This window comes from Myotis brandtii, unplaced genomic scaffold (genome assembly GCF_000412655.1).
Source record: "Myotis brandtii unplaced genomic scaffold, ASM41265v1 scaffold575, whole genome shotgun sequence".
NCBI classification, from domain to species: domain Eukaryota; kingdom Metazoa; phylum Chordata; class Mammalia; order Chiroptera; family Vespertilionidae; genus Myotis; species Myotis brandtii.
The window spans coordinates 516,906-535,298 of NW_005370153.1; the positions used below are offsets into that span (position 1 = coordinate 516,906).

Genomic DNA, 18,393 nt, shown 5'->3' on the forward strand with positions numbered 1-18,393 from the left:
GATAGATTAGGGAGGCGGGCGAAACCTCTGGGATTGGATAAAAAGTAAAATGATAGACACATAGTACTTCTTTTACCCAGGTGGGTGCAGGATAGTTAACAGTTAATTAACATGATAACAATAACAATGAAGAAATTCATGGTCTCTGTCCTTGGCACCCAGACACATTTGGTTGTGCCCTGAGGGGTCCGGTAAAAGGGAAGTTACAAGTTACCCTGATATTTCACAAGGATGTTATCTTAGATGCAAAGAAACCATAGGCCCAGTTAAGGAGAAGATTGACCTTTATCAGTGAAGATACTGGTCTAGGACATGACTACGCACTATAAACTGCTTTAGTTGAAGTTTTAATCTCAGACCATCCTTTGTGGTTACTCTAGGTCTTTGAGTTTGCAGAACCGAAAAGCAGGCCTTCCCTGAGCTTGTCAGGTTAGCATGTGGCCTTTTTTTCCGTCCACACACCAAAGTGCTTATAGATGTACTCACTGTCCACCCGTTGCACCTCTGTTCTCTTCTGGATTTGTATCCTCTTGATCATTACTTTATTGATCTCAGTCATGGAATCCACACATTTATTCATGGAATGGAAACTTTCAGCATCCAATAGATGTCCTTTCCAGAGGATTCTTTCTCAGAATCCCTGACCTTGCAGTCTTCCTGTTATCTCTTGTCCAAGGCTGAGGGTTATCCACTCACCTCCATGACTGCTTATTCTCTGGCTTCTCTGCTCAAGATATCTGGTAATTTTGCACAAGTTAATTTCTCACCCAAATTTTAGGTTTTTTTCCTGTCTCTGCAAAGAGACCAGGGTAGTAATCACAGGAACTCCATCTGGGGTAGAAGTTTGGATTTCAGTGCAATGTCAGGATTCCAGAGTATATGGGCAAATAAATTGAAAATGTCTTACAATCCTATATAATAAAAGGCTAATATGCAAATAGACCGAACGGCAGAAGGACTACTTGCTATGATGTGCACTGACCACCGGGGGGCAGATGCTCAATGCAGGAGCTGCCCCCAGCCTGCAGGCCCCAGGCCAGCCAAGGCAGGTGCCAGTGGGGTCCCCCCCTCACCCCACAGGGAGGCGAGCGGCCGCGGCAGGGGGGCAGGGCCGGTGAGCGGGGAGGTGCCAGGCTGGCCAAGGCAGGTGTCAGTGGGGCCCCCCCCACTCCTGATTGCCCCACTGGTCGCCCCGCAGATCAGCCCTGATCACCGGCCAGGCCCAGGGACCCTACCCATGCATGAATTTCATGCACCGGGCCTCTAGTTGAGTCAGAAGTAGGACTTTTTAATTTTTATTTTTCTTTACCATAAATTTAATTCTAGGTGTCAAATCTAATACACATGTAACAAACATAACATTTTAGAATTACATTTCATGGATCGGCAAATTTTTCAGCTACTTTTCTCTCTTTTTTTAATAGCTTAATAAGCAACAATTGCAGTTACTGAAAGAACGATTCCAGGCCTTCCTCAACGGGGAAACCCAGATCGTAGCTGATGAAGCATTTTTCAATGCTGTCCGGAGTTACTATGAGGTAAGTGGGAAGAGGTCTTTGTTTTTGACATTCTAATATTTTATTATTATTTATTTTACACTTATTTTATTTTTAAATGTCATTGATTTTAGAGAGGAAGGGAGAGAGGGAGAAAGAAAAACATCGTTGTGAGAGTGAAACTGATGGGTTGCCTCCTGCATGTACCCCAACCGGAGATCGAACCTGCAACCTAGGTATGTGCCCTGACCAGAATCGAACACCTTGCGACCTTCCAAGGTACAGGACGGTGCTCCTACCACCTGAGACACACTGGCTAGGGCCTGATGCTTTATTCAAGATTTTTAAAAATGGATTTCCCACTTTAAGAAACTCACTGGAATAATAATAAAAAAAAAAAGGAATGAGTTTGCAACTTTTCTGAAATCATTGTCAACTCTATTTTGTAATTTAAAAACTCTGATTCCACAGCCTGGTTTTTGAGAGATAAACAGAATTAAAAATTATTCACATCTCTGAGGAGAAGTAAACGGTTTAGAAAATTTTTTTGGCCATGATTGATATAGCTGAATATAGCTATCTTTGGGTCCACATGTCTAAATTATCCTTTTTAATTGGGATTTCAATAGTAAATTGCTGTCTTTTGTCATTTTGTTCCCTAAGCTTTATAATAATTAAGACCAGTAACTAATTTCAAGAGGATAAATTGAATGTCGTTTCTTCCTGAAGGAATAATACTACAAATGCCACGTTGCTGTTTCTTCTGATTTTATTTTGTGACTGACTCGTTAGGAATTCTCTGTGGATTTCCTATGAGCACCAGTTTTCCTATGAGCTGTTCAGTGAGTTGCCAGTGGATGTTAGAGAGTTCCCTTTTTTCCTAAGCATTTCAGATTATTTGGTGAATGGATTCCTTTCATTGTGCAGATAACTCTAAGCCTTTCAGCTGAAGAAGCAACACATGCAAACATATATTTAGATTAGTAAAAAATAAAAAATGTGGAGACACATGTGTAAGAACTTTCCTGAGATGGGGAATAATATATTTGCATGAAAGCACAGTAACTGGATGTACAGAAAATTGGTTGAATTTGTAAATCATTGATAATATGCATCAGAAGTTATTTAATGCACCCTGAGGGAGGTTTACATTACCCTAAGAATTGGCCTGTTGAATTGGATGGAAGTATAGACATCTTGCTTACCATATACGTGTACGGCATGAATCTCATGGCAATAGTTGCTGTTGTCTGAAGTGAACCTTGACTCAGAATATCAACAAATATAGGACCTCAAAATCTTAAGTATAGGATGTTACATTTCATCTTGCAGGACTCAAAGCCTGAGTCTTTGAGTCAAAGACTAGCAAGATGAAATATTGCGCTGAATCTTAAAGGATAATATGCAAGGGCCTTTATTTGCGTCCTGTAATAAAACAAAAGTGAAAAAGTCTGTGTTCAGGATGAAGGAAATGTGGCTCAGAGGAGTAATTTGTATAAAAAGATGTAATTAAAAGAAAGCACTGAGCTCATTTTTGGTTTTGGTAAGTTGATGTGGCACGCTGTACATGTTAACATTAGGAAAATTGCCAACTAGGTGAGGTGGATGTGGGAGCTCTCCGTACTATATTTGCAACTTTCATGTGAATCTAAAATTTTTTCAAAATAAGTGTATTTAAAAGAAGTAATCATAACGTGATAGGGCCACAGTTGCGTAAAAGGCATACTTAAGCTGTGTTAATGAAAATACTGTAATTCCGAGGAGGGGAGCATGTCCCATTGTATTCTACATGAGGATTGTGTTCTCTTCTGGGCATGATATATAAACAAAAAGATGTGGACAATTTAGCGTTGTCAGGTTTAAAATGTATTATTTGTAGATTACTTGAAGGAACTGGAGATATTTAGCCCAGAGAAGGTTTAGGCTTGGGTTGTATGCGGAACCAAGAGCAAAATTAGGACCAAGATGTTAGGTGAAGTGAGGAAGATTTCAAGCTAATACCTTCGGAATTTGGTTGCACTGGCCACATGCAGAATGGACTGGTGAGTGCAACCTGACTGGTGGCCGGTTCTTGGCTGCGCTTCACGGGCTCTTGGGAAGCACGCTGCACATGCACGTCCCAGAGCTCGGCTAGACTTACTGAGTCCAAATTTCAGAATCCATACTTTTATTTATTACTTATGTTTAAAAATTTGTCTTTATTGTTGAAAGTATTACAGATGTCCCCGCTCCCGCCCTCATTGCCCCCCTCCACCCCACTCTCCCCTCTTCCCTCTGAGAATAGTCAGTCTGTTGCATGCTTCCATGTTTCTAGATCTATTTTGTTCATCAATTTATTTTATTCATTAGATTCCACATCTGAGTGAGATCATGGGATACTTGTCTTTCTTTGGCTGGCTTATTTTGCTTAGCATAATACTCTCCAGGTCCCTCCATGCTCCCCAGATGATGTTCTTACAACTGGTAGATTGCTAAGCAATGGAATTAGATGATTGCTTGCTAGGATTGTTACAAAGAGATGTAGTATTGAAGAGGCCACCAAGGGTTTTCTATTCTTCTGGTAATATTTCCAGCCGGTGTTTACTTGGGAAACTATATCCAACTTGTCTTAGTGCAACCCTCAAAGCGCTGTTAAGATTTTGATCTTAGTAAACTGGGGAATTATTTCCAAGGTGGCATATAGTTGGTACTCAATAAAGTCTTGAATGAGTACATTTTGGTGGTTAAAAAGTTGCTTTTCAAGAGCTTTCCCCCCCAAAATTGCTTTTTTTTGGGGAAAAGTTGGTTAAAAAAAAAGATGCTTTTCCATTTTTTCCCCTTTTCTTTTTTGTTGTTGTCATTAATCCTCACCCAAAGATATTTTTTCCATTGATTTTTAGAGGAAGTGGAAGGGAGGGATGGGGGGGGCGGGGAGGCGGAGGAGAGAGAGAGAGAGATGAGAAAGACACATGGATTAATTGCCTGGGAATCAAACCCTCAGCCCTTTGGTGTGTGGACCACTTAGCAACACTGGCCAGGACAATTTTTTTCTCTCTTTAATGATGTTTTTGTATACCTTGCAATGACTAACAATGCTAGTAGCCTTAACTATTAATTACCTTTAGGTAGCATTTTTATAGTTTACCAAAAAGACCTATTTTTTTCTTCCAATATCTCTTTTTGATAGAGTGCAAGTATTACTACCCACATATTACATAAATAGAAACTAAAACTCAGAGGTTAAATAACTTGGCCAGTGTTTATATATTTGATAAGCAGCTGAATTAAATGTGGACCCAGAGTTTTGCACTCTTTCTGCCACAGTTGCCATTTTGAATACAACTGTACCAGGTGCTATGTGAAGCACATCAAAAAGTATTTTTATTCTTTAGTATAAACCTTTTAAACAGGTAGAATTATTTTCATCTTAGAGGTGAAGTGACTTGTGCTCAAAGCTGCATAGATATTTAATAGCAGAGCTAAGAACTCATCCACTAAGGCTTAACAACAGATTCTTTGGTTCCGTCCAAGATCTGTGAAATCAGAATTCCTGGCAATGGAGCATCTGAATTTTGAACTTGCTAACCTGGTTGATTTGATTCACACTATGATTGAGAAAGGTATTGACTTAGATCTCACAACTTCTGGAATATATTCCATGATGGAGAGCCACTTCTGCCCTGGTTTCCATTGTATCGCAGTATGTAGCACTCACATGCCTTCAACAAATACGTGTTGTGCTAAGTGAATGAGTATTTCATCACTTATTGCTCTATGTAGAAACCATATCTTTTGTTCTTTACTCTTATTTTCCCATAATTCTATGTTTCTGAAATATTTCAGTTTTGCTATGGAATTTATTTTGCTTATTAGTGTCTCATCTTCTTAGTTTCATGATTTTGTATTTCCTTGAAGATGGCAGATACTTCAAAGCATGGTTGGGCTATTATGTTCTTTCTAAACTTGTATTCTGTGAGTCCTCGATCTTTTTTGTCTTTGATTTTTTGAAGTCTTATTTTTTTTTAGGTTGTTACATATTGTTCACTGTATACAGCTGTTTTCAACTATTAACCTATCAGTGATGATTTTCTTATTTGTTAGGCTTAGTTGTCTTTAGTTGTGATGGCCATTTCTAACCATGAATATATATATATATATATATATATATATACCTAATAAATGTGTATTATCTCTTTAGTTGAAAAGTACATCTTCATACTCTGGGGATACTAGTTTTACCAAAGTCTGTGTTGGCTATTAATTTTTTTAGCTTTATAAATCCTATTTCTTTAATTTTATGAATAGCTTTTTTCATCTTGGTTGTAGATTTATATATTCTACAGTAAATTAAAAGAATTATCTGCCTGTTCTTGCATTGGTTGTACCTTCAGATATTTGGCCTATTTTACTTCTCTTTAATACCTGGGATCTTAGTATCTGACTCAAGGTATTTCTTTTTCTACACTTTATTTGACCAAGATATCTTCTATATTAAAAGTTAAATAGTTTTTTTTTTAAAACTAGGTCCTTATAGGATTGGATTTTTCTGGGTGTTTATATGTGGTGCCCACTTGGATGTGTGTCTTTGTATGCTTATATCTATCGGTTAATAAATATTTACTGCGAGTACTATTCAGCATGTTATGAGGAAGCATATACTGTGAAGATAATGATTTTATATGACTATATAATTTCTGTTGTGTTATTTTTATTGGATGTCTTGTTTGGTTTAAATACTGACTTATAAAGTAAGAATAAGAAATAACAAATCTGCTCTTGAAATTTCATCAATCTTTTTCCTCATAAAGTTAGAATAATTTGGAAATAAAATGGATCCAAGCATCTGGATCATCTAACTAGGCAGACAAAATTAATAGAGAAGGACCAGAACAAGAAAAGAAGAAAGAAATGACAGGTAGCATACATAGCTGATTAATAAAAGTTAGCAGTTATAATCTTGATAATTTTATGGTTGCTAATTGTCATTAGATTCTGCTTTACCTTCATCTTTTTTTAAAAAAATTGTTTTCATGTTCTTTTCCCCCCTGCAAGTGACTCATTGTCTGGAGGAAGACATAAAACGAACACACATTCTCCTTGCTTTTTCTTTCTGGCCATATCTTTTTGCTTGCTTTTGCTTTTCAATTTAGGAAACTTCAGCTGATTCTGTGGTTGGGTAAACAGAGGTTTACTGCAACATATTATTTTCCAAGTTGTTCTTCTCATCAGTTGTCTACCTCTCTTTCACAAAATTCAAATGGTCTTCACCCAAATATAACCAATGACTATGATTTATAACAGATAGTGAAAAAGACAGTACATAAAATTGTGTACTAGCTGTTTTCAGCATAATGGAAACATTCCAATTCAGTTATTGTGCAAAAAAATAGATGTTGGAGCTTTTCTTTTACTTTTTGGTGGTTGGCTTTGTTGACAACTTTTCAGAAAGGGTGTGTCGTTTTTTAATTAGTGCCACTTGTCCTTCTTGTCTTGTGGTTCCAAACAATGGAAGAGAGTAATGGAGGTATTTAATCTTTTAAAAATTACAAGGTGTTGAAAAAAAGTTTACATTCCAAGTGGAGACTGCACCCCATTTTAGTATTGTTTTTAAAAAAATCTTTATTGTTCAAAGTATTACATATGTCCCCATTTTCCCCCCTTGATCTCTTCTATCTCGCCCCTGTCCCCCAGCCTTGCACCCATAGCCTTCACCACATTGTTGTCTGTGTCTGTGGGTTATGCAGATATGCATACAATTTCTCATTTTATTACTGTTTTTGGATTGTGTTTTCTTATTCATAAATCATTGGTGATAGCAGTTTGCATCAGAGTTCTTCCTCCCCCTCCTCATTCCAGCTACCACCCTTCTTGTATGAGTAGCTCTGTGAACCGCATGTTGGTGTGCACTCATTTCATTGCTGTGCGCCTGTTTCCCACCCCATTGAATGGGGAAGGTGACCTCGGATGCTTCCTCTCATTGCCCACATCTAAGTTAATTTGTTTCTGTTTCTCCTTTTCCTTGGCTTGCATGCTCTTATATTTCCAAATGTAAAGAACACAGAAAGGAGCATGGCTTGATAGTATCATTCCAGGAGAAATCTCCAGGCTATGGTTTTTGAATTTTTGTACACATTCATGAAAAAAAGAAAAAACACGAAGGACCCTATGTATCTTACTTCCTAGTCCAGGATGCCCAGGAACTTGATTGCATTGGTCAGCTTCTTTCTCAGGAATATCTGCGACAGCTTCTCACCACCAGCAATCACTTCGGTATCATTCCTTTTCTACTGCCTACTTTCTTTGTCTAACTGACAGTGGTCGGCAAACTCATTAGTCAACAGAGCCAAATATCAACAGTACAACAATTGAAATTTCTTTTGAGAGCCAAATTTTTTAAATTTAAACTACATAGGTAGGTACATCGTTATTAACTTAATTAGGGTACTCCTAAGGCTTAGGAAGAGCCACACTCAAGGGGCTAAAGAGCCGCATGTGGCTCGAGAGCCGCAGTTTGCCGACCACTGGTCTAACATTATCAGACTCTTAAAATTGATTTACAAATTAAGTGCATTTGTTTAGTGATTGGCTTGTGAAAAATGAGAGCCTTTTTAAGGCATTTGTTTTATCTTGTTTTATGTAATGGCCTTACCTCCTTAGAACTGAGATGTACAACCTGTGTGTTAGTTAGTCTTGTGTGTACAACCTAGAGGTAAAGGGGCTGGGCAGGTCTGTATTTAAATATTCCAATGAGAATTTCTTTATGATTTTACTTTGGAATAGAAAGATTTGCTTTTCATATTCCAAGGGATGTTTGACCAGTCAAAATCTTTTCTACACTTTGAAATAATGTCATGAAAAAGGTCTGTTTTTTCATAGACCAAAAAAATGAGTTCGCGTGTCACCTCTGACACACGTGTCATAGGTTCGCCATCACTGACCTAGAGGTAAAGGGGCTGGGCAGATCTGTATTTAAATATTCCAATGAGAATTTCTTTATGATTTTACTTTGGAATAGAAAGATTTGCTTTTCATATTCCAAGGGATGTTTGACCAGTCAAAATCTTTTCTACACTTTAAAATAATGTCATGAAAAAGGTCTGTTTTTTCATAGGGAATTGATGATCACTAAGTAAACCAAGATTGGCAGCCTGTGGCAGGAAAGGTTTTAAAAAAAAGTCAACACATTCATAGACGAAATCCAGTGACCGGTAATGAGAAGTGAGGCTTTAAATTTGCATTGAGCTCTGCAGATCACATTGTATTTATTCATTTTTGATATTAGCCGTTTTGTTTGACATCACACTTCTTAAAGTCTAAGGTTGGCATTTTAAATTTGGTATTCTGTACGATTCTGGAAAATGTATTTTCGGGTCTGAGATTGCTGTTTCTATTTAGGGTCCTTTGCTTTGTGCTGCCTGTCATTGTGTTTTGCAGAGTTGCCTACATTCTTGATGACATCCACTTTGTGATGAAGACTGGATAATCCACCATTTGTAGAATTTTGTTGCTTGAAGACAGATGAAGAAATCATCCTGTTCGAGTATTTTCCTCCTCTTTCTTCATGTACTTTTAGAAGAAACTGACTTTTTCAAGCCCCCATAGCACATTTGTGGCAGAGGGCAGGGTTAGACCTCTGTTAACTCTTAAAATTCTCTTTTCTCCTACGTCTACATTCTTATTAAAGGATATTGTGTGTACACAGTGGGCTGGGGTGAGTAGACCCAGTGTAGATTTCCTGTTTGACCAGTGATCTGGAATTTTAACCCAAGGCACAAAGAACAGAAGCGCACGTGGCTTACCTCTCGTGGCTTCCCTCTGTAGCATTCTCGAATTCTCTAAACCCAGTCGTGAGGGAGTGCTGAATTTAGGGTTCCCTTGCGAAGGGGACCCTGGCCAGACCTGAGGAGCTTCTTTTGTGCTGTGCGCAGTCTTTGTATACTTTGGCCTGATGCCACAGTTAAGGAAGAGTTTAGACATATCTAGGAGTTTATTGCCATGAGGCTATTGATTGGAAACTTAGTGCTTTTACTAAATTCAGAGTCAGCAAAGACACATTCTCTGTGAGGGAGAGTGCCAAGTTGGTGTTTAGTGGGTCTCTGAGCAGAAGCATTGCTGTGTAAGCCCATTTGTTCACAGATTACATTTAGTAAGACTACTCCTTCATTAATACAGGACATGCTCTTTAACTTTAAGTGTCTTTCTTGAGGAAGTTGCTTAGTTTCATTTATTTTACTTCAAATTAATTATCTTGTTACCTTAAGGTTAAGGAACATTTATTTGAACAAATATAGTTAGTTCTTTGCCTCATTAGGCAAACGACCTCTTATGTGGATTGCTTTTTTTGTTTCAGAAAGTTCTCCCTAATTTTAGAGTTAAAATTTTCCTTTATTACCTTGGTCACTGTTCAACTTCTAAAAGTTTCCAGGTGTAAATAATTCCATTTCCCTGGCTTCCTTTACAAGCCTGGAAGAGTAATGAAGCTTTGTGTGTGTTTATAATTTTTGTTGTTGTTAAGCCTCACCGGAGGATATTTTTCCATTGATTTTTTAATTATTATTATTATTATTGTTATTATTATTATTATTATATTGATTTTATTATTATTATTATTATTATTATTATTATTACTGATAGTAGAAGGGAGGGAGGGAAGAGAGTGAGAGAGAAACATCAATCTGAGAGAGACAAATCGATTGGTTGCCTCCCACACTCGCCCTGACCAGGGCCAGGGATCGAACCTGCAACCCAGCTTTGTGCCTTTGACTGAGAAATCGAACTCAACCTGTGACCCGTAGGTGCACAAGCCAGCCCTCTAGCCACTGAGCCACATAGGCCAGGGGGCTTTGTTGTGTGTTTAAATGTCACACTCAAGTCAGTTAAATGCACCAACCCGTGACCCGTAGGTGCACAGGCCAGCCCTCTAGCCACTGAGCCACATAAGCCAGGGCGCATTGTGTGTGTTTAAATGTCACACTCAAGTCAGTTAAATGCATTTCTGTTGCTTCTATCAGATTTACTCAGTAGACACTTCATCATTACACTTCTATTTTTAAAGACTATCTTTTGGTTTCAGGGGTGAAATCTTTTGAGGAATCATATGTACCCTTATAACATAGCCCCCAGTGGGTGCTTGTTTCACCCTGGTATATTTAAAGCTTTTCTCTCTCATAATCATAAAAATGGATAGAATAAGCTCTTGGAAAGCTTAAAGCACTACATAGGTCAAATATGCAAGACTATGACCTGCTAAGGTAGTCATTGATCATCTTTTTCTCAGTTCATTTTTGTTTTAGCTTATATAACTTAATTACCTTTATAGTAATCATCTTAAAAATGACTATTGAAAGGCCTGTTTTCATTTAGTACCCCATAAAACACACTAAAGATGTAGTCTCTACTAATTAATGCTTTGCAGTTTAAAAAATGACCTATTTTTGTCACTGAAGTTACCTCTAGCATGGTTAAACTTGTTTTAAGATCATTGGGTGGAGCATCCTTTTCCATACAGATCCAGGTTTGTGATGGAAGTTTTATCTAAACGTAGTTGAACTGGTGAGGCAAGCTTTGCTGCCTTGAAGGATAGCAGTTTGAAAAACAAAATTCAAGCTTCTAGGAAGTGCCTAATATTTTTAGCCAAGGGGATAATATCAAATTTGCATGCATTTACCTCATAAACCTTTGACCATCTATTTTATGTTAGATGCTATTGCAAGTGACCTCCCAGGAACATGAGTTCTGCCTTGCTCTTAAGTGCTCGATATTCTATTAAGGCACATTCCCAACATTCCTAGCCAAGATGTGAGGAGGGACCATGATGAGTCCCCTGAGAAAAAAATTCAATAGCTTCAGAAAGAAACGGATTAGTTGTAATTTACAGCTCAGATTCTTCATCTGGATAAAATTCGGGAATCGGTGAACTCAGATGGGAAAACATTGCGCCTTTATTTTCTCTAACTAAAATTTAGCATTTTACTTTCATTATGAATGTAGACAACAAACCCTAGCCTACTAGCAGCATCCGTGGCTTTATCACCAATTGAAGTACATATGTTTTTGTATTATGTATTTTATTGCAGCTATCTGAAATATTGTTTACGTTCATAAACTACACTGAAGCTATAGGGCACTTAAATCTCTCATTATATCTTGTTGATGACTTATTAAAGATGCACATAAATTGCTATAGCACAAATTTGTTCTTAAAAATATCTTTATAACTATATTTCAGTAAAACTGCTTTCCTTCCGAGATGCTATGAACTTAATTGTATGCATTTAAAAGCATTATACTTCGGAGGGATCCATAGACTTCACCAGACTGCCAGAAGGTTCATGCTACAAAAATGGTTAGAAATCTGACTTAAAGGACTTGTGAAGGCTTCGTCACAGAGGAAATAGAGTTTAAACACAGGAAAGAAAAACAGGCAGAAACAACTGTTTTATTTCTATCTGGGTTGGAACACAAGCCCTAACATACATTACCCGTGTGATTCCTGGAATTGACTTAACTCTGCTGCGCTTCATTTTCTTCATCTGTAAAACAGATATAATGTACCTACCTCCCAAGGTCATGAATGATTAAACCAACTTAAATCACTAAGCACAGTGCTCCATGTGAGCTGATATTATTATTGCCTGAAGTATTGCTTTCCTAAAAGTATCTGCCCATTTTTTTTTTTTTTTTGCAGAATTGAACACTTAATTCATGTTGTCACATGTATTGCTTTCTAATAAGTTTTTTTTTTAGAACAAGAAACCATGGCTTATACAGTACTAAGCATATCTAGACTCTAAATTAAGGAACCCCCCCTTTTTTCCCCCCCCAGTTAAACAGCTCATCTAATTACACATTCATTTAAGTGCTGATCAGGTACTGCCCGGGGCCCTGGAACTATAAAGATGACCAGGCAATGTTTCTGACCTCAAGAGTCCACAGTCTGTAACCAGAGGTCAACAGAGTCCTGGGCCCCTGCTGTCTGCCACTCCCCAGCCAAAAAGCAGTGACAGGGATTGGGTTATAAGTGTGCGTTTAATAATATCATATTGCAGAAGTCTGGGAAGGTGACCAGTAAAAACCTTAATATCCATCTTTCCCTTAAGCTTGTAAGGAGAAAGCTTATATAGGGGAATTGGGGAAAGGGAATGGTAGAGAGTACAGGAGGGTTGCTGGTGATTTGCAGTCCTGGAATGTGAGTTCCTGTGGGGTCTTGGGTCTTGATGAATGTCTTTATTACTGGTCCCCGGAACAGGATGGTCAGTATTCTGAAATCACTCAAGCGGTGATCGAGTGTGTGTCATCCCCGAGTGTCTGAGACCTAATCAATCAGCCCCCACATTCTTGATGGCCAGGCCTATAAGTTCAGGGCTGGCTTGAAAGTCTTGTTATTCTTGCCTGGTCAAGTGAGAACTGTAACAAAATCTCAGCCAGAACACAAGGTTCAATGTATACAATTGATTAATCAATTACACATTCTGTTAGTAAAAGGGCGGGAAATGAGAAAGGAAGAGAACTTTAAAAAAATCATATTTTTAGTTTACCCTCGTACCCCTATCAAGTCGGATGGGGGAGAGACAGATGTATAACAGTTGATCATAAAAGTCACCCTGGCTCACTTTACCATCTTGGAGTAGGGGATGGTTGAGACCATGTCACTCTTTGAAAGCTTTCCCTTTTGTGTTGAGCAAACCCAGCGGACTTGAACATGTTGACACCTATCTCAGAATGGAAATATTATGTACATAGAAACGATATTATGTGGACTTCTTATGAAGCAGTGAAAATGAAATGAGATTATGCACGTTGATTTACCACAATGCCCAGCACATATTGCATTTTAATTGGTAATTTTTCATAACCAGAGAACTTGCATGCACTTATGCATAACCCATGGACACAGACAATAGTGTGGTGAAGGCCTGGGAGGGGGTAGTAATGGGGAGGAGGGGGCCAATGGGGGGGAATAAAGAGGGAGATATGTAATACTTTCAACAGTTAAGATAAATTAAAAATAATAATAAATGGTAACTTTTCAGATGAACCACAGGAAACTGCCGATACCTGACTTTTTGATAAAATAAAGGCAGCTTCCTATGGATAAAGCAGTAGTATTTAAAGCAGCAATAGTGGGTGGTTTTGTGTGGCAGTGATCTTGTGAACATTTGTCATTCTGAATCTAGCTGATTGACTTTTATAGGAACATGACAAGGATGCGGGTCATTTTTAGGGGTGTACTAGAAGGTGTACTAGAAGATGCCTAAAGGTTCCCCAGCTATATCCCCCTATAAGGTATCATCACATACACTTTTATAAGACCTTCAACTTTATTCACTATCAAGTTTATGTAACTACTAGGGGCCCAGTGCATGAAATTTGTGCACGGCGGGGGGGGGGGGGGAGTGTCCCTCAACCCGGAACTGCCTCTGCCTGCCTGCCTGATTGTCCCTAACTGCTCTCCCCTACTGGCCTGATCTCCCCTAACTGCCTCTGCCTTGGCCCCCGCCACCATGGCTTTGTCCGGAAGGATGTCCGGTCTATTCAGCCTAATTAACATATTACTCTTTTATTAGTATAGATATATTTTTAACAGCAATAATACTGGTTTATGTGCTTTTAATTTTGTTTCCAAATGTTTGGTATATATTTCATCACATTTAGAAATTAAAACTAACAGGTACTTAATTTAGTGAGATTATTGTGGTTTCATTACCACATACATTTATTGTCTTTAAAACAGTTTACTCTAGACTGGCTCATTAGGCTTGACTGACAAATGTGATACTCATATTTGTTTTATTTCTACTCGGCCCACATTTGAGTGTCCACTGATTATGTGGATTCGGAGTAGTCCAATGCTCCAAAATTAGGGGGAAATCATGCAGTGTTGAATTCAAGCAAAGTGTTTAGGAACCATTATTTTGGTAATTGTGGTTTTCTGTTGCAAGATTGCTCCTTTCTGAGCAAATTTTGTCCATTTGAGATGCTTTGTACATGCTTTTATCTTTTAACTTATAACAAATAGTTGCAGAAAGGAAATTTCTTCCTCCTATGGCCTTTAATCTCTACATCATGATGATGAAGTAGTATGTTTTTTTTTTCAGTCACCATAGAATATATTTAATCCTTTATATACTGCTGAGAGTTTAGCTTCACTACTGAGTTTTGTTCCAAAAATTACATCACATACAGGAATTTAATTTCCCTCCTAGTTTATCTTCTACTTTTCTTATAAAATTATATGCACATCTGATGATGTAGCTTGGACAGGTATTAAATTAGTGATGATTATAGAATGCTATAAAGGGGCCTTCAACAGGTACTAAGTAGACTTAACCTCTGTTCCATGCATGCTAGGAAGAATGATGGAGACCAGCCTTCCCACCCTCACTCACTGCTTGGTGGTCCTTGTTTTTTAACTTGACTTCAGTGCATGTTCTGGTGCACTCACTGGTGAACTTGGCCCCCTTCTTTCCTTAGGATAGTCAGAGGAAGATGATTTGAACAAGCCAGGGAGCAGAGAGGAAGGGCTATGTTTGGGGACTTCCTGCTTGCTCCCCTCCATAGAGAGCTCCAGAGATCTGTCTAGCTGGCTCCTTTTCTCTCTCACTCTCTCCTCCCTCCTCCCTCCTCCTCCCCCCCCTCATCCTTCTCACTCCATTTCTGGGCCTGTTTGCAGAGCTCTCTGCCTAGTTAGACTGTCCCTCCAGGACATCTGAGGTGACGGGGGTTGCCTCCTCCCACACTTGAAGAACACTGACTTGCCTGGTTATCAGCAAGTATACGAGGGGGGCTGAGTCTATGTATCATGGAGGGATTTACACCTTGGTCTTTCTTTTACTTAGCTCTTTAAAACTGTACACTTCGGCATAAGGTGGCAGTCCCTGAAAGCTTTATTATGGAAACAGTAAGTGGCAAGTGATTGTTACTGTAAATGCCGCAAGGTTGGAGGAGAAAGCAGGATAGAGTGCACCATGGCCTTAGATTGTTGGCCAAAGGCTCTGGAACCGAGAAAGCATTCGTTTCATTGTTTCTATTCGCTGTTCTACCAAACCATCCACAGGTTGTCCGAGAGGTGGTCAGTGCTTCAGCTTCTCTGTCCACAGTGTTTTCTCCTTCCTGTGCGTGTGATGCGGGAATGCTCGGATTATGGGTGGACCAGTTTGATCAGGTTTTTTTTCCCCCCAACTCTTCTACCTTTATGTCTTAGTCGATTCAGATTGCTATAACAAAACACTGTAGACTGGATGACTTACAAACAACAGAATTTTGTTTCTCACAGTTCAAGATTGTGATTCTGGGAGATTCAGTCTGATGGTTGACTTCCTGGTCCACAGATGGTACTGTGTCTTTATGTGGAGGAAGGGACTCGGGAGCTCTGTGGATTCCCTTTTATAAGAGGGCTAATCCCATTCTTGAGGGCTCTTCCCTCATGATCTAAGTACCTCCCAAAGGCCCCACCTCCTAATACCATCACACTGGGGCTTAGGATTTCAACATATGAATTTGGGGAGGTAACACAAACATCCAAATCTTAGTGCCTTATTTAATCAAACTTCCTCATGCATACCTGACTGGTTAGTGATGGAAAAAGAAAACTAACAAAATCTGGGGTTACTTGAGTATAATGTACACATCTTTCTTTTCATTATCCTTGTCCTGTTTAGAAGGTTCTTGTCACCATTATTTACTTAGAGAACTCTGCCAGTGTTCACTGATTATATCCTCTAAGTCAGCAGTCGCCAACTTGTGGTCCGTGAGGTCTGAAAAGTTGGTGACAGCTGCTCTAGGTAGCTCCACTGCCCCTGCCTCTTCTCTTCTTCCTGCCTCCTCCTTTCACACTCTTCCCCCATCCTCTTCCTCTCTTCTCCCTCCCTTTTTTCCTTCCTTTCCCTCTTTTCCATCCCCCTTTCCTCTTTTCCTTCTCCTTTTACCAATTCTTGTGATTTTTCCATGTCAAAGAATTTCCATATATATAAGAATATAATAGGGAATCCTATATAATAAAAGCATAGTATGCAAAATGTCCCCTTGACCGAGAGGTTGTCCAGGAGTTCAACCAGGAGGCAGGGCTGGCTGGGGGAAGGGAGGGAGGCCCCGGCCAACAGTTGGCAGCTGGCAGCTGCTAAGGACCCTACCAGTGCACGAATTTTGTTCACTGTGCCTCTAGTATTGACATAAAGTTCTACCTTAGTAAAATTGACATGTGTTTTTTTCTTTTAAATGTGGGATATACCACTGTTGAGCTGAGATAATGAAGTAGTATTTCAGTATTTTCTGCCCAGTAATTTTTCCATATGGGGAAAATGATTATACTCTCTCCAGGGTACATTCTTAAATATAAGACTCGTTAGCCAAAAGATGGAAGGGATGGAAAGATTTCAGTTGCTAAATGTTGTATAAGAAGATTATCTACGGTGGAGTGTTTTCTCTCCCTAATCTTAAAAATACATTATTATTACTATTAACTTTTGCATATGAAAAAGTTAGCTATTATCTTTTAATTTCCAAGATAACTTCCAGGTGGGAAATCTAAGCAGTATTGTCTGTGAGCCATTTGTAGTCAATATTCTTTGGGAGAAAAGACTTCTGCCACTATTTAATGTCAACGTGCCTTATAATTATGAAAGTTTTTATATGGTCTTACCCATTTAATATTTTTTGTTTATTCAGAATTTTAATAAATCCTATCAGTGAGAACTATTTATGGCCTGTTTATGTCTTCGTATCTTTAATTTACACATTTTTGAAGTTGCCAGATTATTCTGGCATTGCTGTTAAATATCTGTCATGTTTGATTGTTTGGTGGGACCAAACTGACAAGAGGGAGAAAACTTCTTAATTGGGTTGTGACCAGCCTATTTGGAAAATTAATGCCAAATGGTAAAAAGTGATAATGCCAAATATGAAAAGCCAGGATCAGTTATATCCTGATTTCAAAAGTATGAATATACAGAATAGATAATATTGGGAAAGATTATTCACACTGCAAAAAAGTCTTTGTTTTTCTATTTACTTATAAAGTTCCCTTAAGTGGCAAATTGTGTTGGTATATTGAAAATGTATGTGAACATTTGAAGTTTTATTTTCTCTTCTAGTAAAATGAAAGGCATGTTCACATTCCAAGTAGAGACTAAACTCCCATTTTATTTCCTTTGGACACTGAGAAACTGTAAGTAGACTTACACTATTTCAGATCAGGTTTTGTGCCCCAAGTGTTTGCTGCAAACTTAAAAAAAAATTTTGAATAGTGTATAAGAGATTACAGCCCCTAGTAAAATCTACGGGAACACACTCATATGTTGTTGCTGATGTTTCTGTTAGTGCTAGGGTGGCTGACCTTAAAAGCTTTGTTGATACCTTACCTACAGCATGTGAGATTTTTACTTCGGAGCTTTTCACTGGGGTTGTTTTATATACTTGTACAACTTGCTTTCCGTCACGGATTGTGTGAGAAGTTTTAAGGCTTGTACAGTGGAGAATTTTTACCATGGCAGATGGGTCTACCTGGCTGTGTCTGTGGGAAAGAAGTTTTCTTTAGATGCAGGACTATACACTCCAGGCCTTACTCAAAGGAGCACGAACTCAGTTTGAACTGTAAGTGAGCCAGCCACACAAGTGGCCGTGGTACACAGGCTTGGAATAACACTGGTATTTTTCTGGGCATAGGTGTATGGATGAGAGAATCTTTTCATGTCTTTTAGGTATTGAATACTATCTGCTGCTTTCAAGTTGCAAGGCACTGAAATCCTGTGTGGCTTATAGAGGAGCCAGACTTGGTTCTGTAGGGAGAAACCTCCTCTATGAGGCAGGATTATGAGGCCTGACCAATCCTAACTGGAGACAGTGGATAGTCCAATAGTGTCTGCTCACTAAAGAGTGATGTCGTATCACTGGAGAGAACTCCCATGCCATTCAGTATTGG

The 18,393-nt window shown here is 38.7% G+C and overlaps 1 protein-coding gene across 2 annotated transcripts in view; it reads left to right on the top strand.

The window, feature by feature from the left end:
• Nucleotides 1-1,470: 1,470 nt before the first annotated feature.
• RNF133 (ring finger protein 133) overlaps nt 1,471-18,393 on the top strand; it is a 47,685-nt gene continuing 30,762 nt past the window's right edge. The window contains exons 1-2 of one of the 2 annotated variants that reach the window (XR_001364529.1): nt 1,471-1,538; nt 8,910-9,067. Coding sequence is in view for 1 of the 2 variants with exons in the window: in XM_014549920.1 (XP_014405406.1) it covers nt 1,516-1,538 (23 nt within the window). In the remaining variant the exon portion in view is untranslated. Of the gene's footprint in view, nt 1,539-8,909; nt 9,068-18,393 lie in introns of those variants that run through there. The other variant, XM_014549920.1, reaches the window with a different exon arrangement.